General features: G+C 50.0%; 1 protein-coding gene across 1 annotated transcript; it reads left to right on the top strand.

Moving 5' to 3' along the window:
• The first annotated feature begins 867 nt into the window (after positions 1-867).
• HBEGF (heparin binding EGF like growth factor) lies at positions 868-14,990 on the top strand. Its single transcript, XM_038414592.2, has 6 exons — positions 868-1,168; positions 1,682-1,855; positions 6,739-6,916; positions 11,439-11,594; positions 12,202-12,295; positions 13,731-14,990. The coding sequence occupies exons 1-5, from the start codon at positions 1,126-1,128 to the stop codon at positions 12,272-12,274; spliced, it is 624 nt and encodes a 207-aa protein (XP_038270520.1). The 5' UTR covers positions 868-1,125; the 3' UTR covers positions 12,275-12,295; positions 13,731-14,990.
• Positions 14,991-24,467: the final 9,477 nt, after the last annotated feature.

Genomic DNA, 24,467 nt, shown 5'->3' with positions numbered 1-24,467 from the left:
ATATCCATTGGCTCATCCTTGTCGACATGTTTGTTGGGCCACTCAAAAAATTCTAATAGCTTGGTGAGGCATGATTTCCCTTTACAAAAACTGAGTTGACTCTTCCCCAATGTAGAGTGTTCATCTATGTGTCTGATAATTCTGTTCTTTACTATAGTTTCAACCAATTTGTCCGGTACTGAAGTTAGGTTTACCGGTCTGTAATTGCTAGGATCGCTTCTGATGCCTTTTTAAAAATTTGGTGTCACATTAGATATCCTCCAGTCATCTGGTACATTACCACAGTTAGTATTTCAGCAATTTTATATTTGATATATATATATATATATATATATATATATATATATATATATATATTCTTTCAGAATAGCAGTTGGTCCTGTTAACCAATCGCTGTTCATCAATTTGTTCCAAACTCTCTTCTATTGACACCTCAGTCTGGGACAGTTCCTCAGATTTGTCCCCGAAAAAAGAATGGCTCAGGTGTGAGAATCTCCCTCATAGCCTCTGCAGTGAAGGCCCATGGCAAGAATTAATTTCGTTTCTCTGCCATTACATTTTCTCGAGTGTTCCTTTGGCACCCAGATCCCCAGCGGCCCCACTGATTGTTTGGCAAGCTTCTTGCTTCTGCCGCACTTAAAAAGTTTTGCGGTGAGTTTTTGAGGCTTTTACTAGTTGCGCTTCAAATTCTTTTTTGGCCGGCCTAATTAAACGTTTACAGTTGACCCCACCCCCGAGAAACCTGGCGGTCTCACCCCCAAAGTAAGGGGATCTGAGTCACCCAGCGCCAACTTGACAGAGGGAATCCCCCTCCCACTCAGTCCCGGGCACTCACGCCATCAGCGGGCGTGGCGTACACAACAGCACGGCCCCACCCTCCAGCCTCTACCCCGGCTGCTGGGACAGACTGGGGCTGGAGAGAGAGCGGGCTCCCGCTGCGAGCTGGGCACTTGGGAGCCGGGAAGGTCGGGCAGAACAAAGCGTCTGGCGGGACCGAGGGAGCCCAGCGGCGCCTAACGCGAGGCGGGCGCCGCGGGAGGTAGCCGGGCGGTCGCAGAACCGAGCCCTGAGCGCCGCGGGCAGGAGCAGCCGGTGGGGGGAGCCAGGCGCCGGGCGGCGAGAGACATGAAGCGGCTGCTCGTGGCTGTCAGCGTCCTTCTGGCGGCAGGTGAGGAGCGGGCCGAGCTGCGGGCAAAGTTTGTTCCTTGCCCGGGCCCCTCCCCCGGATGGCCCCGTGCGCTGGCGCCGCGGCCGAGCCCGCCGGGCGCCCCGGACCCCCCCTGTCCACGCGCCCAGTGCCCAGGTGCTGGAGGCCGCGCTTGCGTAACGGGCCGGGGCCCGGGGCCCGGGGCCGGGCTCCCTCTGGCGGGGCAGCCCCTCGCCTTGGCCTCCCTCCAGGAGCCCGTCCCGCGCGCTCCGCTCCCGCCAGCTGGGCACGGCTGTGCCTCCGGGAGCCGTTCCCGGCCCCTCGCCTGGCGCTGCGGCCGGGGCGCGGACGCTGCCGCGGGCTTGGCGCCTTCAGTCAGCCGGGGGGCGGCCCGGGCCGGGGCTGTGGCTATAAATACAGTACCCAGCCCCGGGGCCGCCTATGGCGAGCGCCGGGCAGCTGCGGAGCGGAGCGGTGCGGTGCGGTGCGGTGCCCGGCGCTGTCCTCTCAGGAACGCCACTCTCTGTCCCGCAGGGTGTTCAGCGGCGGCGCCCGGAGCCGGCCTGGAAGTGCTGCGGGGCCCGGGTTTCCACGAGGCGAGCGGCGGCCGGTCCGTCGCGCGGCTGCCCCGGAGCGGGCTGGAGGAGGAGCGCGACCCGGACGGCGGCGGGTTCTCGTCGGGGCATTATTTCCTGGAGCTCCCGAGAGGTGCGTGTGTGAGGGGCTCGCCGGGCGCGGGGATGGGCAGCGCCAGGTGGCCTCCCCTGCGGCGGCGGGAAGCGGGGGCGGGCAGCCCGCGGGTCCCGATTCGGGGCTGCCCAGGGGCTGGGTGCTCGGCTCCACGCTCAGAGGTTGGGAGCCCAGCTCAGGAACAAGCGCAGCGGGCTGCTGAAGGGAAATGGATTTACCTCTGGCAGCGCTGGGATTTCCTGGGTAAGGGAGGAAGTGACCTGGTGCCAGGGGACCCTTTCCCCGCTCAGGGGAGTGTCACAGGTCGCATCTTCTGTGTGACACATGGCGGAGAGGGAGTGAAATGCAGCAAAATACATAAGCAGGTGCTTAACTTTAAGCATGTCCCATTGGCTTCCAAGGAACATGCTTAAAGCTAACCACCTGCTTTGCTGAGCTGGCATGGCATTAAGGGCGGGCTTACATGTTCGCCTGGCTTGGGAGGTTGTTCCTGGGAAGCGCTTGTGGGGTGAGGATCATGGTGTGATTGCCTAGGCTGGGTGGATAGGGGGAAACTTTTGTAGCTAGAGCAGGGTTGGCTCTGGGGAGAGTTTCTCTTGGGCACTGAAAGGCAAGGAGTGTCAGGGGGAGAGGCCAGGAGTGGGGTAAGTCCCGGAGCTGAGGGGGCAGTTCTGTGGTTGATTGATGTGTGCAAAGCCCTGACAGCAGGAATCCAACGGGGGAGGGGAAGCCAGGCCAGAATGTTCCCACGGAAATTCCTGCCTTATTTGCTTTGTGTCGGTTCAGTTGTTTTTAGTAGTTCCTTGTCTGTGCTCTTTGCCTTCTCTGTTACTCTGGAGTCCCCAGAGTCCTCTGCCAGTGCTGCATCCCCTGTAACACCCAAATCCCCAGTGCTGCATCCCCATTACCCCCAGTCCCTGGGGACTCTTCCCAGATCCAGCACTCAGTTCTTTGCCATGTGCAGTCATTGATGGCAAGTTTCATGCACAGCCCTCTCCAGAGTAGGAGGAGAGGGAGACTTGGTAGCTAAGGGGTCCTGTAACTGTTCAGTTGTTGAAGTAATGTCCTTTCTCTTGTGGGAAAGCCCTATAGAATGGAATAGATTCATAGATTCCTAGGCCAGAAGGGGCCATTACAATCAGCCACAGGCCTTTTAGGAAAATATCCAGTCTAGATTAGTGAGGGCACTGAGAGAGCTCTGTGGAAATGGCTTTAAAACCCCATGTCGTTCAATAGAGAAGGAGATCCGCCTCCGTGGGTGTTTTGCACCCGTATGTAGAAATCGATAAAATATATGGGATTCCCTATTCATTTCTATAGGATGGTTCCCAAAAGCCTACAGAAAGGTTGAGCTTTCTGTATTACATCATCTGGGACACTCCCCTGTGGATCCATCCAGTTGAGATTGCATGCCATCCCCGTCAGGAGTGGTCACCACCCATGAGTCACACCCCACTGCCCACACACTGCTACTCCTCATGCCAACCGGGGGTTAGTCACTGAGCTGGGGGCATCTGAGTCCACCTTTACCCCGCTGTGCCTGTCCATTTATGTTTGGTTTCTCTGACATTCTTTGGGAGAAGTGCTGGTCTCATTGAATACCGCAGGAGTGGGGGCGTTAGCTTGGTCGTGACCAGGATTTGACATAGGGACAAATTCAGATCTGGCGTTGCCAGTGTAACTCCATTGACGTCACTCAGATTGCATGCACACCGTCTGCCTCTTATGCTCTGTGGCTTTTCCTCTTTTTTTGTACCCTCTCCAGGCTTGTCATGGTTCCTCTCCATCTGTGATGTGTGCCCATCAGCTTTGCAAAACCAGGCTCATCTATTGCACCACAGGGGTGGAGTCTTCAGAGACTCATCTTCTCTCCCTGTCTGTTCTCACCATAAACTTTCCTCCTTTCCTGTCTCTGCCCATCAGTAGCTGTCACAGTTCTCCCCACCTCACACCCACACTCTCTGGGCTGCCCTCTCCTTTCCATTTCTCCACATCTCTCTGCCCTTCTTGGGGTGTGCACATTTCTTCTTTCTGAATGCAAGCAGTGAGCATTTGGAAGGGAGAGAGGTGTCTTGCGCTAGTGTGGGTGAGCTGACAGGCCTCTGATGTCTTGGCTCTGAGAAGAGGATCAGTTGGGAGTGGGACGCTTGGATGTGACCCTAGTACTTCGGGGAGTGGTAGTCACCAGTTCTCATCTCCCCCACGCTCTCTAGGGCAGCACTTCTCATTTGGGGGGTTACACCCTTTGGGGGGAGGGTCACGGAGAGCAGTCAGAGTGATTGCAGAGGTGAAATTTTATTAAAGTCTAAAGCAGAGAAGATCTGGCTCCCCCTCACACCCTTGCCTTCCACGGTAAGTGTTCTCTGTCAGCCTCTCGAAGTACACACACAAATGAATCACATAGGTTGATCATTGCCACCCTTGCTTTATAGCAAAGTAAGTGAATTGTGAAAATATTTGATGAGGGGTGGCCAGCGTGGATGGGTTGAGAGACACTGCTCAAGGTGGTCATCAGTTCTTCTCTGGCCTGGGAGCCCCTCCTTCAAACCCCATCTCTCCTGATGCCTCTAGCTGCTGTGTCAGCCGTACCCAGTGGAAGGGAGATGTCCCTGAGCTATCTCAAGGCACTGATCAGTCTGGAACATGCTCTCTGCATGCAGGGGTCTGTGCCATCATTTTCTGCTCTTGGCTTACCCCACACCCTTCCTACTTCTTGTGCCTGTCAGCCAGATGCTGGACAGAGTGGAACGGCAGGCCTGTGAGATGGCTTCCCTCAAATGATTCTGTTCTGCACCTGCAAAGTTCCTTTGATCTCTGATGTGCTGACAAGGGGATAGAGGTACAAGGGCCTGGCAGGCAAGCAGGGAGAAGTGAAAGCACCACGGTGCAGTTCTGAGCGTCCTTCCCCTTTCCCTGCGATAGCAACCCTCTGCCCTGCGGGTCACAGTGCCTGCGGCAGGGAGATAAACCAGCAGGGCTCCCATCGGACACACGCAGTTCCTGTGAATTTTGTGGTCTCTGTGGTTCTTCGTGAAATGAGAACTTGCAAAGCTCCTACAATACCCCAGGTGGCTCCTTCTTCTATTTCTCTGGCCCTGGTGGAGTCTGAACCTGCTGGTACTGCCAGGCCTCCCACACTGTGTGGTACTTGGAGGTCAGATTCTGCTGCCCACCAAGGGGTGCTGAAGGATTCAGGCCTTACTCCAAGTGAGGGAGGGTATTGGAACCTAGCCCTTAATCATAGAAATGTGGGGCTGGTAGGGACCTTGAGAGGTCATCTAGCCCAACCCTTGTGCTGAGTCAGGACCAAGGAAACCTAGACCTTCCTGACCAGTGTTTGCCCAGTCTCTTCTTAAAAATCTTCAGCAATGGGGATTCCACAATGTCTCTTGGTAACCTGTTCCAAAGCTTCACTATCCTTAGAATTAGAAAACTTTTCCTAATATCTAACCTGAATCTCCCTTGCTGCAGATTAAGCCCATTACTGCTTGCCCTACCTTCAGTGAACATGGACAACCATCGATCCCAGTCGTCTTTAAAGCAGCCCTGAACATATCTGAAGACTGTTATCAGGGCCCCCCTCAGTCTTCTTTTCTCAACACTAAACCGGCCCAGTTTCTTTAACCTTTCCTCACAGGTCAGGTTTTCTAAACCTTGTCTCATTTTTGTTGCTCTCCTCTGGACTCTCTCCAATTTGTCCACATCTCTCCTAAAGTGTGATGCCCAGAACTGGACACAGTACTCCAGCTGAGGCCTCACCAATGCTGTGTAGAGGGGGACAGTTCCCTCCCTTTTCTTACATACAACATACCTGTTAATACACTCCAAAATGATGTTAGTCTTTTTTGCAACTGCATCACACTGTTGGCTCATGGTTGCCACATGTCTGATGTTGTCTGGGGCTGTCCCAGTTTCAGTGAGGAATACCGCTTCCTCCAGGCCTGGGCGGGGGGGGGGGGAGGGAACAGTAGCTTCTGACATATCAGCTTTCAAGGCTTGAAAGTTGACATCATGTTGCAGTGTGATGTTTGGATGCAGAGTAGTAATGGCACAAGGTGATGATTCCTTAGCTGTGTCACTGACACCACCATAGAGTGGGAAACCTGACTAACTCTTACAAGGTTCCCATCCCTTCATTCCTGATTTTGTTCCTGAGCCAACGAGGCGTGCTGTATGCTCCCACTGAAGTCCCTCAGAATTCATGGTGCTCAGCACCTGGCAGGATCAAGCTGTTCACTTGGAGAATGAGAATAGCCTGGTCAGTTTTACTTTAAATCTGTGGGGAGCATCAGGATGGCCTGGTGTGCTTTAGCTGTCATCAGAGTAATTTGCAAGCACAGGTTGGGGAGGCGTTGTTTGACTTTAAAAATTGTTTCCACTGAAATTCAAAACCGGCAGATTTCATGGGACTGTGTCTGTTTACATTGGCTTGTTTTCAGAAAACCTAAATTTGGGGCCTAAACTCACCTGCCAGTGCCCTGTACTACTGCATGTGTCCTATGTGCAAGCCATCATTGTAACCATAGGAAAATCAGCCTGATTAGGACTATGAATAGTCTCTTACAAAAGACCAGACTGATCAGAGAAATAAAGGGTAGATAAAGACTCAATTTCTAATCTTCTGTGGTCAATGGAAACCAGTGTATATAATAGTAAGATGTGAGATATGTACTGTGCTGTTTTTCTCTCTGAATCTCCACTAACTTGTTCCTTTCTTTCCTTTAGCATCTTTATAAATCAGAAATGCTCTGATATTTGTTGAAATCTGCAAAAATGGTGAAACCTCTGGCTGGGGGCAGATAGTTTGTCAATGATGCTAGAACTGAGGCAGATGCCTGACAAAATGCTGTGCCGGATACAGTTGAGTTGACTTCTGTTCTTCTTTTAAAATTGTCTTCCAGTTGCCTTCTTGTCCAAGCCAGAAGGTCTGGTTACTCCAAAAAAAGAAGGGAATGTGAAGAAAAGGAGGAAGGGCAAAGGCAAGGGGAAGAAGAGAGACCCATGTCTGCGAAAGTACAAGGACTTCTGTATTCATGGAGAATGCAAATACATCAGAGAACTGAAAGCTCCATCCTGCATGTAAGTTAATCAGCATATCTCTGTCCTAGGGAAACCTTAGTCATTGTTCCTTGAATTCTCTAAACCACACACAGGAAGAGTGTAGGAGATATTTTTAGTGCATACTCTTAGAGCCCTGTGCAGATACAAAATTTGGATCCATATCCAATCCACAGTCCACAAACATGGTGAACAATACATTCGTGGATTTGCAGGGCTTCTCATACTCTCACTCTGTGAGGATACTATTCTGTTTTCACATGCTGCTTGAGTTTTTGCATCGCTTTGGCACCCTTTGCTCAACCCTGGACTCCGTTGGGTCTTGTTAAAGACACAGGTCCAGATGTGTGTCCCTCTATTGAACATGTCGACCATTAAATTCCCCAGTGGTCTGATACCAGGGATGCCACGTGAATCTCCGTGAGCCCTGAGTGAGCACAGAGTTTAGCCTTCAGGAAGTCAGTATGACACAACTTCCTTTTGTGGTGTGTTTGTCTATTGCAGGGCACTTGGTAGCCCTTTGCAGTCACACTTTCAGAAATGGGCGCTGACTTTAGGAACCCAGACTCAGGTGCCTATAACCTGTGTTTCAGGAGTGCTGGATCCCCCCAACTCCAGCTCAGGTCAGTTGGAGCTGAGATGTTCTGCACCTCTGAAGATCAGGCCCTGGGAGCAGGGAACTGAGCTCTCCTAAAAATCTAACAATAGACGTCTCAAGCTAGGCACCCAGCAACAGAGGCACCTGAACTCAGTGGCTGCTCTTGAACATGGCTGTTCCTATTTCCAAGGGCTCATCTAATTAATGTGTCCCATGGTGTATTGTGCAGGTAGCAGCTCTGGTGATGGGTAGGGACGGGATAGAGGAAGAGTCACGGAGAATGGGGAAGCTGGAAGGATCCACTTAGCCCTGGGAGACTCTGACATTGGCAGAGTGACAGAGTATTCTTCCCACACTAAGAACCTACTCTTGATGTCTTCAAAGGACAAGACCGAAAAATGCTTTCATTCAGCATTAGGCATTCGCACCGGCTACTGTCACACACTGTACCAGTGAGACCCGCTAGGCCTTGGAATAGTTTCTCAAAGGGAAACGGTGGAAGCTGAAGAAAAAAGCCTTGGAGAACATCTTGTAGGGAAGGTTTTTACAGTGGCCAGCAAGAGCTGGGGCTAGATGTGACTGGATTCTTCCATCTCTGATTTCTAGGATTCTCTTTGTTAAGCTGATGTATTTGTTGTGAGTGCTGCAAGCAAGTTCTCCCTCCGCATTAGAGTTTATGGTCACTTCTGCTTGTCTGGCATTATCTCACCATGCAGATGAGGTAGATGGTCTTCTCCAGCACTGAGGTCTCTTTCTGAGGAACTCCGTTCAAGGCCTCCTTGTCCTAGACCATCTAGTGCAGAGCTCTGCCCTTCTTCTGCAGCAGTTTGGGGCTTAGGGGCTGGAAAGGGAAAGTAAATCTCTTCATCCACCTCTTCAAATATGACAGTCCTGTCTGTTGCACCAGTGCAGTAGTGCAAGCAGAAGGATAATTTGGTGTTTAGACTATCTCTGTCCCAGCTCCAAGCAGCCAGGGTTGGAGACAACAGCTTTGAGGGCACCGTGCATGGCAGCCTGCCAGGAACATGTTGAAGCTGTTCCATTGTGAGCCATTCCTCTGTTTACCCCCGAGTTGGAGCTGCTTCCCTGGGCTGGACTACTGTTAATTAATCATTCTCTGCCTTTCCTGGGTGCTTTCCTCTGAGGAGCTCAAAGTTCTTTCAGACGTGAATGGACTCCCTCTGCCATCAACCCTCAGGAAGTAGGGAAGTATCAGTCACCCATGCCCACTGCACAGGTGGGGGAAGCTGAAGCTGAGAGTTTGTTGCAACGTTGACACTGGCCTGAACCTCGCAGTTCGTTTCTTGTCAGACTCCCCAGAACACTGATCTGGTGGTGCTCTTTAACCTGTTCCCTGAGCTACCGCTGCCAGTCCACCGAACTTGCTGAAGATTGCAGAGCCTTGGCTCATCATGTACAACCTTCTGGCATTGGAAACGTGGGGCAGTGTGGTGTTGCGGAGATCAGTGAGTGCTGCTCTGGGAGCCTCTGAGTGTTTTCTGCCCTGAAGCTGCAGCTGAGGAAATTCCTAGCAGCCTGAGCAGCTGGCTCCTGAAACATGATGCTCACAGCAGCCGCCAGCAGAGCAGTCTCTGCTGTCAGGGTCCTAAGCAGCTCACTATCCGGACTGCTGCAGAGGTCGATGACACCTCTTGCAGGAGCGCAGCAGGTGCTTGAGGGGACGGACTCTCCAGACAGTCAGGCACCTGACTGAACTCCTGATGGATCTTGCTGGGGATGCTCTTTCTTAACCAGTGCTTCATGTGGGGACGAGGCCTTGGGGCAGCGACGGAAGGAGGTGTTCGGAGAGCAAGGGCCAGAGCTGGATTAAGGCTCACCCATCCAGATCTTAGCATCTGGAGGCAGACACCACTGTTCAGAAGACCCCATTCCCATAAGCTAGTTTTCCTAGCAGCCTCTTCTGCCTCAGTTCCCCTCCTCCCTGACAAGAGCAGAGGCTCTGAGGTGGCTCACTGAGGCCATTGCTCTTGCCTTTAACAAGATCTAAAGGAGTCCAAGGTTCTCAGCTGCAGTGGCTAGTATCCAGTAGCCACCCGCTGAGAAAGCTGAGGGGTTGTGAGCATTCCAACCCTGCTCTGCTCAGCCAGCGTCTTCAGCAGATCCAGGGCTGCTGCTTTGAGTTTCATTGCGACCTTTGCCTGCTGTGGCTGTTGGGAGAACATGTTGATGTAGTACACTATGGTGTTAGCTGAGGGCACTGGCAGTACTTTGTTTTGGACAGGGTTTGGGGTTTGCTGGAGACCTTCTGGCCCCTCAGCTCTTGTAGTTCTTTGCCCTTGGTGTAATGTGAGCATTGGAGGCTGAAGATGACATTGACACATGGCGTGCTGGATTTAATGGCGCTCGATCTAAACATGGGACTCTTGATCTTGATGTCTGGCATGTGTCCACATGTTTGGCGAGAAGCTCATCCCTCTCTGATTTGGCCTTGGCAAGGGTCTGGGGCTATGGCGTGTGTGTGTGTGTGTGTGTGTGTGTGTGTGTGTATATATATATTAGGCTGTTTACGTGATTCTCCTTTGACTCACTGCAAGGGGTGTTTGGGTAATTAGCCTCCTGGCTCTGATGCAGATTTTATTTCTGTTACATGAATAATTACCTGGGCAGAGGAGAGGTGGGTGGCTCATGTGTCACAAGTGTTCGTTTGCTCCCGTTTGAGAAGTGCATCTGTGGGAAATATCCCCAGAGGAGGCATTCAAACCTCTTTCATCTCCGTTAGCAAGCGCAAGGTCAGACCTGTCCTTGGCTTTCTTAAATGGGACTTCCAGACTCTGAAAATGGGAGCTGAAGAGGTTTGTCCTAGTGCTGAACTCTAAGTCCCTGACGTGCTAAGAGAATTCTAGGATCTCTGTGCAGTGGGAGATACTTAGTTGAGCTCACATTTTAATGACCTCCTCTCAGCCTGTATCTAACGGGAGTTGGGATGACTTAAGTGTGTCCCAAAGACAAAACTCTGACCCTGATGGTCAGGGTGGAGTGATGCCCCTGGTCCCACCCCTTCAGCCTGCCTCCCCACTAATCTCATGCCCTCTCATCCGCTTCTGAGCACTGGAAGGCATGTGACAGGATCTGGAGGGTTTAGGTGACCTAGTACGGTTCAGGGCAGACAAACAGAACTGGATGGAGCTGGGAACCCATCATGCATGGGGCAGCTGTTCTGCCACTTTTTTTATTTTTCATAGCACTGAATGATTTCAGTGTTCTACTCACCCATGAAATGCAGCCAGCTCTGGGGAGGAGCGAGGTAGCCAAAGGGATCACAGCATGCTGCGCGCCAACAGGGCACTTTGGAGCAAGGTCCCTGAAAATGATGTGGGATTGCTAATGTCTCCACAGACCCTTGGATTCAAAAGTCTTATGGGGAAGACCCCCATGTGACAAGCTGCATGAAGCCCAATATATTCATGCTGAAGGCTTGAATCCATCCTGCTGGGGATCCAGGCAGTCTAGAGAGCCCCATCCTGATGCTTGGCCAGTACCCACTGTGATTCACTTTGGGAAATGCCAGCCCAGTGCACAGCAACAATGCCAAAAGGTTGGGTAGGGTGCTGGGCTGTACTGTATGTGGGGAGGACAGTAGAGAGCAATAGGCGATAATGGGACCTGTCAGGGACACTGTCTCGGTCCCTGGGGGGGACATGACTGCCCTGGAGAGGGTGCAGCTAAGGCCAGCAATGGCGATGCCAGGCCTGAAGGATCGAAGCACTGAGCGAAGGTTCGGGGCCTTGGGCCAAGTCTCACCGGCGAGGAGGAGGCCGTGCTGTGTCCTGAGATCTAGGAGGGAGATGGAAATGTTCTGTGACACATGGGTGGAAGGGGCTGGAGAACAGTTCTGATGTTAATTAATGCCCAAGGCAAAACTTTGCTCCTAGAGTTCCCTGTTACTACTGTCTTTTAAACTGTCTTTCCTCCCCCCAAAACTAGATGTCAGCCAGGGTACCATGGCGAGCGGTGCCACGGCCTCACTCTCCCTGTGGAAAACCCCTCCACCAGCTATGACCACACCACGGCATTGGCCGTCGTAGCAGTTGTGCTGTCCTCTCTGTGTCTCGTCATCATTGCTGCGTTGCTCATGCTCAGGTATTGGGGAGTGGGCTGCCACACGCTAGTCACAAGACCTACCCTGCAACTCGGGGGTGGGAGGGAAGGAGGCTCCCTGTGGTCGCACTGCATGGGATACACCTGGCTGCTCCTAAACTCAGAGCCCTGACCCCAACCTGGGTGAACTGCCACCACTGCTGGTGTTCCCTGGGGATCAAGCCCTCTGTGTACGGGAGCAGGGGTCTCCCTGGCTCAGTGGCCGATGGCATTTATAGCCTGGGACCACTTGCTGTCCAGTTCTCTGTCCTCCTTGTCTTGGGTGTTTGTTTTTGATGCTCACCATGGGCTGGGTTTGTTCCCAGCTTTGCCCTGGCTTCTGAAGGGAAGATCCAGCAGTGTCAAACCAGCTTGGGGAGAAGTGGGCTGATGGGAAGCAGTTGCTTTCTTTCTCCAGACATCAGAGATGTCCAGCCTCTTGTGTCTCTCCCCAAGAGAGGGACTGAGATGGAAGGCGTGACGCTGCATAATATGGCCAAGATGAGAACAGTGAAGGCCCCAGGTGGCTCCTGTTGCAGCGGGTGGGTTCGTGACCCTGACCAGAGCACCAGCGGCATGCTGGTGAATGTCTGTCTGCTTGTGTTTGCAGGTGCCACAAAAGAGGAGTTTATGATGTAGAAAATGAAGAGAAAATTAAGTTGGGCATCACCGGAAACCACTGATGGCATCGGGGGGCCTGCAAGGTAACCCTCTGGCATGGGCATTGCGGCATGGCAGGGACAGCTTCCATCTGCAAGACTGCACACAGCCCTGCTGGGCCAGGCCCTGTGGGCAGCAACAGGTGCAGCTAGTGGGCATGGATCTTGATGGGTTCTGCAGACGTTCTGTCACACTGGGCCAGTTCTGTTCTCTCGTGCAGTCTGACAATGACTAATGCGGCCTTCTCGGATTGAGACTGGGAGCTCAATAGCCTGTGCCTATTACCTGAGCTCCGATAGGGAACAAACCCCATTTCTCTGATTCAGCCCCCAGAGGATCAAATCAGTGACTCTGCAGTGGGTCTCCTGGCCCTGCCACTGGCCTAAAGTGAACAGATCGCTTTATACCCATCTCTGGCTTCCTGGCCGAGCCCAATTCTGAATCACCCTGCTGGTTTCCAAAGGCCAACGTTGCCTTGCTCTGCCCAGTCCCTCTCTGGGTGATACTCCTCCATGCTTCCCCCTTTACAACCCACTCTGCTGCTCCAATCCCTTGCTCACAGGGTCTCCCACCCACTCCCTCTCTGACCTCAGAGCCACATAACTCCCTTGCTCACCCCTCTGGTCATGGCTTCCCCTCTCCGTAATTGGGAGTTGTTTTTTCACTTGTTCCTCTCTGTCTCTCGGGGATTCCCTCCCTCTCTCCCTTCCTCTGACCCACTGAGTCATCTCCCTTCTTTAAATCTTGCCTTAAAAAGCTCTTCCTTTTCGCTCCCACGTGTCCTTCCCTTATTACTGCATCATTCTTCCATACTCTCTTCCTCAGCTACTGGTGTAGTGGTATTCTTCCAGTGTTGCACTGGCTGTGTTTCACCCCAGAGGCAGCAGCACTTCAGTGGTGGGCAGGTGCTGGGAAGGGGAAATGCCCCCTCCGCTGGTCCAAACGCTGATATCACACATGCTTCCAGGTTTTCAAATTAGGAAAATGTCATGTCTCCCAGGTGGGTAAATTAAAATGTGGAAGGGTTTACTAATTAGTGGGTATTGTTCCAGGGGAGGCTTTATTAAAAAGGTAAATATAGGTTGCTGGCACAACTCACACAGGAATCAGTGGGAGCTGTTGGTGATCAGTACCTGTGAAGATGAGGCATATTGTTAATACCTACCTGCATCCCTGATCCTGCAAGGTCTGAGAGGCTGCATTGAAGTCAGTGGGAGCTCAGAGTACTCCACATCCAGATGGATGGGACACTTACTCTGGCTCTGATTCAGGAAAGCATTCATGCATGTGCCTGAGTTCCTTTGAGTTCCTTTGACCTAGGCATGTTCCTAAGTTCCATGTGTGGGCTTAAGTGTTTTCCTGAATCAATGCATCGAGACGGGGTGTTCTGTGAGGATCTGCACCCACTGCTAAAGCATGTCGCCTTGCACAAGGTACAAGCTGTGATGTGAAATGACCCAGCCTTGTGTTGTGTTTCAGGATTCAGCAGTGAAGCGATTCTACCTCCACCAAGAAGCCAGACATAGGAACTTAAGACTGTGTTTATTGGACCTACTGAAAAACCAAAGGGAGTAGAAGGGGAGTATCTGTTTTTGGGGGTTGTGTCGCTGAAACACACATCTCAATGAGCCAACCTGATCTTCTGGAATGGAAGAAGGTGGCAGGAGAGGTGACTTCCTGCTGGATGGTTTCCAATAAGCAGTGGAATTCCTTGAGGAGTCTCAGCTGAAGGGCTCCTGCTGAGGATGGAAAACTGGACCTTAGCTTTAGAGCTGTGCTAGGGACTGGAGAGTAACTAAAACCAAACCTGAATTTGGATCCTTCAAACGCATGCTGAGGAACTAACTGTGAAAGACTTCAACTCCGCGGAGACTGACTTTGCGGCTTTATTAGATGGAGGTGGGGAGGGAAACTATTTAACAAGATATTTTTCATGTTAAATTATATATTTATTTTAGATATACTGTACATAGTATTTATTTAGGGTCTGATCCTGTAGTCTGGAAATCAATGGGAGCTTTACTATGAGTTAAGACAGCAGGATTGGGCCCTCACTTTTTAAAGTGTAACATAATGGTCTAATAATTAACACTTTGTTACAAATGCTTAGATATTATTTAATGATGACTGGAAAAGGAGTCAGATAATTTTAATATGTTCATTTAATAGGGAACGATGTGTCCTTACTAACTATTGTCCATGAATATTTCATGTGGCACTATAAGGGGAAAAATATGGACAGCATGAGCCAAATACCAGATTTCAGTACTTCTGCACATCCCCTTCTCCCTTCTTGCTGAGAAGCAGCAGGTGAAGGGAATCACATGTATGGGGGAAAACTCAGACCAGCTGTAAGTGAGTGCAGCTCCGCTGAATCTGACCTATACTGTCCAAACATTTCTATTATTCAAAACTCAACTGGTGCTTACTCCAACCTCTGCGATTGAAAAAAAGGGGTGGGTTCATTCAAAATTCAAAGCCTAGGCCAAACACCAAAGGTGCAGGAGACAAACATGGGGGAAACTATCTCAAGATACTCTCTACATTGTCTTCAGGACCCCAAGGAAGTCTTATGGGTTCTCTTCCCTCATGGAGATTCCTGAAGTCCCCGCATTAGAAGTTTGAGTTTTTATGCATGTCAGATTTCAGAGGCTGCAGTGAGCGTCCTCATGTTGTTACATCCTGTGCTTCGAGGACTGGTTCAGACGTTACAATCAAAATAAAAATAACCCAAACTCACTTGTGTCTCCTGTTCATTGAGCCCTATGCTGCGAAGCCTCCTGAAAGCAAGGTGATGTATAGACAGTAGCAGGGAGTGTCAAAGCAGAGAAAGCTAGCTGTTTTTCCATGGGAAATCTGCTTTTCTCTAGCACTACACAAGGGCTCATTTTTAGACTGGAGTGCCTAAGTCTGTACATTCATTTCCACATTTTGGGGGCTCATCTTGGCACTAAGCAATATTTGTCGTTGTTTTCTAGTCTTGGCAAATATAGTGCCAATCTATAAAAGACAACCGGGGAAATTACAGACCAGTCAGCTTAACTTCAGTACCTTAAAGATAATGGAGCAAATAATTAAGCAATCAATTTGCAAACACTTAGGCCTGGTCTACACTGCAGGGGGGATTGATCTAAGTTATGCAACTTTAGCTATGTGAATAACATAGCTGAAGTCGACGTACTTAGATCTAGTCACCGCAGTGTCTTCACTGTGGTGAGTCGACTGCTGACGCTCCACAGTCGACTCTGCTAGCACCTCTCACTCTGGTGGAATACAAGAGTCGACGGGAGAGCGCTCGGGAGTCAATTTATCACGTCTAGACTAGATGCGATAAATTGACCCCCCGCTGGATCGATCGCTGCCCGCCAATCCGGCGGCTAGTATAGACATACCCTTAGATGATAATAAGGTGATAAGTAACAATCAGCATGGATTTTTCAAGAACAAATCATGTCAAACCAACTTAATAGCTTTCTTTGACAGGGTAACAAGCCTTGTGGATAGAGGGAAGAGGTAGATGTGGTATAGCTTTATTTTAGTAAGGCTTTTGATACTGTCTCGCATGACCTCATAAACAAACTAGGAAAATCCAACCTAGATGGACCTACTATAAGGTGGGTGCATAACTAATCTCTGGGGACAGTTTTCCAACCAGTTATCAGTGGTTCACAGTCAAGCTGGAAGGGCATATCAAGTGGGATACTGCAGAAATCAGTTCTGGGTCCAGTTCTGTTCAATATCTTCATCAATGATTTAGATAATGACATACATAGTACACTTAAAGTTTATAGATGATACCAAGCTGGGGGGGGGGGTTACAAGTGCTTAGGAGGATAGTATTAAAATTCAAAATGATATGGACAAACTGGAGAAATGGTCTGAAGTAAATAGGATGAAATTCAGTAAGGACAAATGCAAAGTACTCCACTTAAGAAGGAACAAGGAATGGCACACACACAAAATTGGAAATTACTGAGTAGGAAGGAGTACTGTAGAAAAGGATCTGGGGTCTTAGTGGATAACAAGCTAAATATGAGTCAACAGTGTAATACTCGCAAAAAAAAAAGCAAACAATCTGGGATGTATTAGCAGGAGTGTTGTAAGCAAGACAGGAGAAGTATGTCTTCCACTCTACTCTGTGCTGATTAGGTCCCAACTGGACTATTGTATCCAGTTCTGGGCGCCACATTTCAGGGAAGATTTGGAGAAAGTCCAGAGAAGAGCAACAAAAATGATTAACGGTCCCCAGGAAGGAAGATTGAAAAAATTGGGTTTGTTTAGTCTGGAGAAGAGAAGACTGAGTGGGGACATAACTGTTTTCAAGTACAAAAAAGGTTGTTACAAGAAGGAGGAAGAAAAATTGTTGTTCTTAACCTCTGAGGATAGGACAAGAAGCAATGGCCTTAAATTGAAGCAAGGGCAGTTTAGATTGGACATTAAGAGAAATTTTCTAACTGTCAGGGTGGTTAACCCTGAAACAAATTGCCTATAGAGGTTGTGGAATCTCCGTCATTGGAGATTTTTAAGAGCAGGTTAGACAAACCCCTGTCAGAGACATAGGCGCTAACTTCTGCTGGCGCTGGTGGGTACTCAACCCCCTCCCCCGCCCAGACTCCACCCCTGCCCCACCCCTCCCGCCCCTGCCCTGCTCCCATTCCAACCCCTTCCCCAGAGTCCCTGCCCCAACTCCACCCCCTCCTTGCCCCTATTCCAACCCCTTCCCCAAATCTCTGCCCCAGCCCCGCCTCCTCCCCTGAGCACACCATGTTCCTGCTCCTCCCCCCTCCCTACCAGAGCTTGTTGCACCGCGAAACAGCTGTTTTGCAGCAGCAAGTGCTGGAAGGAGAAGTGGGGATGCAGCGCGCTCAGGGGAGGAAGCTGAGGCAGAGGTGAGGTGAGCTGGGGTGGGAGAGGGTGGGGCAGGGAGCTTGGCTGCTGGTGGGTGCACCACCACCAATTTTTCCCTGTGGGTGCTCCAGCCCTGGAGGACCCATGGAGTCAGCGCCTATGGTCAGAGAGGGTATAGATAATCCTTAGCCCTGCCATGTGTGGATGAGATGGGCTCTCGAGGTCCCTGAAGCACTCTCGAGGTCCCTTCCAGTCCTATGATTCTAAGATTTACTAGTCCTTTAAAGCATTTGTACTGATCATGCCAAAGTCTAGCTCTGGCAGAGCATGAGGTATCTGTCCTTAAAATCACATGCTGATTACCATCTAGCTTTTTCTTCTTCTACTTCGTTTAAGATGAGATCCTCGCAGCTGATCTCTTATGAAATGCTAATGTGTTTATGCCATTTATAAACTTGGCAGAGTATGAAGCAATAATTGCAATTTCTAGTGGTTCTCAAGATCCACTAAAATCATGTCACAAGCAAAGTGGAGGGAAAGGAGTAAAACGGTACTAAAAGGTGACATAATGTGAAGGCCCAACAACTTACAACTTGCCAGGTGTAGAAATAAAAGCCTTATACCATTGGAAAGCCATGGATCCGAAATTTTCCGGGCGTGCCTTTCTAATGATGTTTCATGTGAAATCTGGATCTATGATACTAATGACATTCCTTAGTTTAACAGGGCATTTTGGTGCTGGTTGGGAAGTCCCAGACTTTGGACCAATATCATGTTTATTCCCTTCTTAGATGAGTAACACATTCAAGTGCTTATGCAGTGATTTGAGGACCCCCATGTAGCACCAAAGCTTCGTACCCTACATCTGAAAATGAGGCCAGCAGTGTTGTCTCACTTCGACTGAAAGAGGAGAATAGCATATTAGAAGTAACTTGTTAAATTCTGTTGGAAGCCTGCCAGTTACAAGTTCTCCCACTGCCTTCCCCAGGACTCAGAATTATTCCAAATATCTCCTTGAAGGAAGAACATTTGGGTTCCCCTTTGGGTAATGCCTGGAGTTTGAAGGCTGCTCTCCAGTTCTTTCATTCTCATTGTCCTCTCTAGTTCTGGCTGACATTCCTGTATTACTGAAGTAATGATCCCTCCAATACTCCACTCCTGCCTCTCCTCCTTTCCACTGTGTTAGCCAACTCTCTGCTTACATCCACTGCAGTGGCTCAGAGCACCAGACCTGAGGTCATCCTAGAATTCCTATCGACCAATTTAGCCACCTCCTTTTTGTTTTTTGTTTTTTTTTTTTTTTTTTTATTTTTTTTTTTTTTTTCCACTTTTCCTCCTCCATGCCTTTGCATCCCCAAGAACAGTGTGTTTGGCAGGCTGGGAAGCCACTTGGGTAGCCAAGAGGATGTCTTTCTGCAGACAGCTGGAATGTTAATGTTTGTTATTGGTGAGAAATAATAATGAATGGCTCCAAGGATTAGTAACAGGCTATGGAGCCTTTCTCTACAGAGGACAAACCCAGCCCAGGTTAATGGCAGCCAGAAGAAATTGTTGACGGGATCCCATGCAAAGTGAAGGTGGTGGTCACAGAAACTCCCTGTGCTACTGCCAGTCTGAGCAGGGAAGTGACTGTGGCTGGGGAATGAATGCACCACTCTGTCAGTTCTAGGGTGAGGGTTGAGCCGTGTCCACAGTGGAGCAGAAGATGGAAAGCTTGCTTGGCTTTACGTGTCTGTGGCATAGCTCCACTCCCTAAAGCTGTTGAGATAGCATCTATCACCAGAGTTAGTCACTGAGGGTTTGAGAACAATGGGGAACTGCTGAATCGAGTCTGTGCATTCTCTCCTTCTCCACTGAGTAGACTTGGAGGGAGGATTTGGATGGGGTGGAGAGTCGTGAGGCCTAAGAGCTGCTCACAGAGCTCTGCTTCAGGCAGCCATAGTCCTGGGCCTGGCCACAGGACACCCCAAAAATTGTTATATAACATGGAAAACAGAGGCATTATGTGGTGGGGGGAGCCTTTCAGATATTCAGCAGCTAACGGAAAGGTGTTTGTGGGCATAGGATGCAGATGGTTAACAGGGGCACAGTCACTGTTTCCTCAGCACCTGAGTTTACTAACTGCTGTCCATATCTGTCTGATTCTTCTGTTTATTTATGAGGAGAGCAGTGCAGGTCTACTGCACCTGTATTTCCCCCCACTCTAGGCTCTTGGCTCCCCACTGCTCACCTCTCTTGGGTGGAGACCCTCGTCTCTCACCCTCCTGACTGGGTATTTCCAGGATGAACAGTTCCCTGCCTTCACTATGTTATTCCCAACAAAAGACAATCTGCTGAAGTAGGCTGCTTTGTGTTTCTTCTCAGACATTGGACATAGTGTAATTGCCCCAAATATATGTTACCACACAGTTCTTCCTAAGCACCCATATTTTGTTTTTAAAGTAAGAGCAATACAGAAAAAATATTTTTAAAATAATAAAAGAATCTACACTCACGGAACAAGTTTACCTGAAATCCCCCAATTCCAACATGGGCTCTGGCAGGTGAGCAGTTATTCAAACCATGCTCAGGGTGTTCTTGGGGTTTCAAGCTCATAACTCCCTTTTGCCCAAAACAAGAACCTCCATGAAAAGTGTAGTCCATCCTTTCTACAGTTCAGAGGGCTTTGAACTGACCTCATGTAATGGGTCACCAGCAGAAGAAGCTTCGAAGGCTGAGGCCGTATGTGGGGTAGTTGAAGTCCCCTCCTCCCCAATACTTCCTAGGAATTCATGTCACATGTACTGGCCCAAATGAGCAGTTGTATCTGTTACGTTGTTCAACATAGGCCTGGTCTACACTAAAAAGTTAGGTTGACCTAGCTTTGTCGCTCAGGGGTAATTCTCACCCCTGAGCAACATAATTAAGCTGACATAACCCCCAGTATAGACAGTGTTCGGAAGACTTCTTCCATTGACCTAGCTACCACCTGTTGGGGAGGTAGATTACCTAGACAGATGGGAGTATCTCTCCCGTTGGCATAGGTATTGTCTACACTGAAGTGCTGCAGCTGCATCACTGCAACATTTTAAGTACAGACAAATCCATAGTTGTTTGCAGATCACAGCCCCTCCCAGACATGGCATTAATCCTGTCTTCCTCCTCTAGAAGTTCCAAACAATCCCCCAGTAATACATAAACATTTGCATTTTTAATACATTGGGCTCCTAAAATACGTAATCTTAATTCAGTAAAGTTTGTCCAAGATATTGCAGGAAATTGCCATCTTCACAAGTGAGATGGTTTCGTTTCTGCTCTGAAAGTGCCTCCTCCTCCTACATAGACAGTCAGCTGGTAGCAAGGAAAATGCTTAGTGGCTGCAAGAAGAAAGCAACTAATTGGCTTTCCAGTGACTCAAAGCAAAGCACTAGACAGTGCATGTTGTGGTACATGAGTGATATTTTTATGGCACAATAAACTTTGTGCCTACCACTAGTGACAGACATCAGTGTTTAGATTAATCAGGATTAATCCCATTTACCAACTGGGACAAGAAGTGAAAAGCGTGACTTTCCTGTCAACTCCCTCTGACTCCAAGAAGGGGTGGAGCCTCATGAAGTGGGAGCAGAAGAACTGTCCACCTGGTGAGGAGTGTACGGAGTGCACTCAGAAGGGTGAAAACGGCTCACACATGATCTATGCTGGGACACTGCCCAGGAATTGAGAACCGTTGACCAGAATAGCATCCCTTGAACTGGTCTCATCTAAGCTATGCTAACAGTAAATGATTTCACCAATGGGTCAGTTTTTGGGGCTGTTCATTGTACTTACAATGACCAAATGCTCTGTATTCTTAGACTTGAGTTTGATTCTCTGTTGCCCTTGTGTGAGGTTCTCCCTGCCCAGCACAGAGATGGTGTAAGGACTCTATGCCAAGCTCCTTGGCTTAAAGCCATGTTGCACCCACTCCCCTCCATTCTTGCTCTCAACACTGGAGTAGAGGACCTCAGAATCAGGCCCACTGGTGGCATGTTGGGGGTTTGCCTCATACAAAATCACAATGCATGGAAGACCCATTGTTAGCTCACCAGCACCCTTCATTCAGCTAAATCTGTACGGTGTTTTAAAGAAGCTGAGTGGGGCATCAGCAGGCCTGTAATCTGACTTCCGTCAGCGGTGATTGCTGTCATATGGCACAGAACAGGCCAATGTGCAAACATAGAGGCAGGCCTGCATGAGGGTGACGGGCAAGCAGGCATTTGTCCAGCAGACTGGGTGCTGTTTTGGGTGCACAATTGAGCAGCTCCGTCTCAAGTGTAAGCGACTGGACTCTCTCCTGTGCTCTAGTGCCTTCCTCCTAACGCTCTTAGCGCATGAGGCACAGCTTAGACACAGACACATGCTCTGTGTGTCTCTGGGGGGGAGGGGTGGAAAAGAGGGACTCTGTGCTGGTGAGGGGGCAGTAGCAGTTTTGGGTGGGATGTTTCAAAGGAGCCTAAAGGCTCGATGATGCATCTGGGAGTGAGCCTCCCAGCCCAGGCCCACAGACTCATGATAGTGTAGCTTGCGCTAGCGCTTTAAAAATAGCAGCGGAGATGCTGCAGCTTGGGCTGGGGCTCGGGCTCTGAATCCTGAGGGGATTCAGAGCCTATGCCACAATGTCAAAGCACCATCTATACAGGTCCTTTTAGAGCACTAGCATGAGATTGTGGCTCTGGGCTGGGAGGCTGGTGCCCAGATGCAGTGGAGACATGCCCTAAGGGAGTTAGGGGCCCAGATCCCATTGAAATTCCCCTGATTCCCTAAGGCTTCTCTAAGGCTCTTACCCTCTGTCAGTGTCACTGTGCCATGGCTGTATTATAACTGGGGAAGGCAGCAGTTCTGCAGGGAGTCGATGATCAAACCCTTCATAATGTCAACGCCAACCCCACTTCGCTACATGTTTGATAGCAAAGCCGTCAGAGAGCGCTGCTGTGCCCCCTCTCGAGGGTGCTGGAGTACTGCTGCCGCAAGGGAGAGGAAGAGGACCGCTAGCACATTTCGATGCCTCCACAGCCCGATCTTGGCTGCCTTCTCTATGCCAGCATTGTCTCTGGGAGGGAGCTCAGCCCAGGGAGCTGTGGCCGTGCCCATGACACCAGCTGGGGCAGGGCAGGCTCCCAGAAGCCACCCTCATTACAGATATTCTCCGTCCGTCCTTGGGAAACGGGACAGTGGCATCAAAATGGGGGAAATGTTCCATCTCTGGAGGAGCCCGGATTACAGCCGCACCAAATATGCGACCTTTCCATGGGAAGTCTGGTTTCCATGGCAACCGAGGCCTCGCTGGCCTCTCACAGACCATGCTGTGTGGCAGCCAGCCCCGCTCTGGAATGTCCAGGCGGCTGCGGCCCATGGAGTCACCTTGACAGCTGCCTGCACGGTCAGCGCGGGGGCACAGCTACAGGTGCCAGTGTGCACCTTGAGCCAGAGCTGCAGAAACCCAGGCAGTAAATAGCTCTTGGGCTACAGGAGACAATGCGGGTGCCAGTCTTGCCTAGTTGCCTGGTTTGTTCTGATTGCCTTGGTCTGGCTGCTCCCGACTCGCCTGGGTTCAAACCCCTCCGCTTCATCAGCCTTTCCAGTCTGCGTGACGCCCACCCGCTCTCCGGCTGCCAGCACAGGAGCTGAATACAAGGGGAGCCTGCCAAGCGTATATGCTTTGTGAAACTATGCAGACCGAGGACTTCAGGAATGCAGACGCCAACCTCCCCCCACCTCCACGCTGCAGAGCCCCATGCTCGCCCCCCCCGGACATGCAGCCTAGGCCAGAAATACAGCAAAAATTCCTATGTGTCACCGGCCACAACATTTCCTGCTGAAACCGGCAAATTGAAAAGCCAGGCGGGAAGCAGAACTTAGAGCAGGGGTCTAGAAGTCAGGAAGCCTGAGTTTTAATAGTGGCCTGGACACTAACTCCTGGACACTAACACTAAAACACACTAACTTGGACAATTCCCTTCGTCTTTCTGGGCCTCAGTTTCACCTGCAGGTAACTGACCTTGTTTGCTGATCACCAGCCAGAGTCTCATGAAAGGGCAATGCTTCAGAAAATGACACCCCCACCCTGGGTTTCTGTTCTCAGTGTACTACAGTCCCACACCAGGCTGGGTCATGTTTAGGCAGCTCTGAACCCCCTCATAAGGCAGCTGCACTGTTCATTTCACAGCCACAAAGCACCACCAGCAGCAGCTCTGCAGCTGAACTCCCTTCCCCGCCTCCCTGAACCTCACTAATACAACACAAGGACATTTCAGTGGTGCTGGGAGGAGCATTAAAATTAATCTATCTGATCAGGGTCCTGTGAATTCTGCACTTGCAGGCTGCAGAGTTTGCATTTGGGGCAGCTGCCCCAGAAATCCACCCTGGGACCCTCTGGCCAAGAAATCCTGATTTCTGGGTCCACTTTTGCTGCCTTCAGATGCCATTTTGTGCTCCATGTCTGCCTCTTCCTGCTTGCAATGGGGCAGTTCTAGCTATTTACAGTGGGCATGTTCCTTTTGTCCATGAGTCTGCTAGCTGGGCCAAAAGTTGGTGCTTCCCAGGCAGTCTTACTTCTCACTAAAGAAGTCCAAAAACCAGAATGGATGTCCTGTGATTTTCTGAGATTTCAAAATTTGTTTTTGTCCCAAATCAGGACAAAAAGTCAAAATCTCAGGATTATTTGCCAAACAAATATTTTGACATATTTCATTTTGATAATATAATAAATATAATATAATATACTTTTGAAATGAAGTGATACTTTCCTATTGAAAATGTCAACAAAATTGATACATTCCTGCAAATGTTTAGAATTAATCAAATCAGCATTATCTTGAAAAATTTTCCATTAGCTCTATTCCTCACCAACCCGACAAGGCCAGAACCCTCACGCTGCGGGGTCATATCAGCCTTTCGAGGTGAGGCATGATCAGCCTCGAAGTTGACTGTAAAAAGAACTGTCTTCAGGCCCATGCTCCCTTCCCTCTTTCTGGGCTCTCCTTGAATGCTCTGTCCCCTCCTCCTATCTGTTCCTTCACCTCCCTCCTATCAGCCAAAAGGCAGTAGTAGCCACAAGGAAGGGGACTAGAACCCAGGCCCACACCCCTCCAGTGCTGTCCTCTTTCTCTCTGCAGCAGGAGGGTGTATGGCACATACAGCTGACATTCTCCCCTAAGGCCACCTGGTTTTGTGGCAGTTCGTATTGGATCTTGCAGCCTGCTATGAGTGGGGGAAAAACTCCTGCGAGGGTTTTGATTTAATAGTCCAATGAATAACAATCAAAGCTGTTCCTCAGAAATCCATTCACACAACCCCTTGTTTAAGAATATTTCTCAAGCTACAGTAGAACTGCCAGCTGGCTGCAGA

The sequence above is a fragment of the Dermochelys coriacea genome, chromosome 8, assembly GCF_009764565.3.
Source record: "Dermochelys coriacea isolate rDerCor1 chromosome 8, rDerCor1.pri.v4, whole genome shotgun sequence".
Classification (NCBI taxonomy): Eukaryota; Metazoa; Chordata; order Testudines; family Dermochelyidae; genus Dermochelys; species Dermochelys coriacea.
The sequence above is the reverse complement of the archived record's forward strand: the minus strand, read 5'-3'. Positions and strand labels throughout refer to the sequence as shown.

Coding starts and splice junctions, on each gene's coding strand:
- HBEGF (XM_038414592.2), top strand. CDS start 1,126: ATGAAGCGGCTGCTCGTGGCTGTCAGCGTCCTTCTGGCGGCAG. Junction 1,169..1,681: donor CAGCGTCCTTCTGGCGGCAG/GTGAGGAGCGGG, acceptor TCTGTCCCGCAG/GGTGTTCAGCGGCGGCGCCC. Junction 6,917..11,438: donor CTGAAAGCTCCATCCTGCAT/GTAAGTTAATCA, acceptor CCCCAAAACTAG/ATGTCAGCCAGGGTACCATG.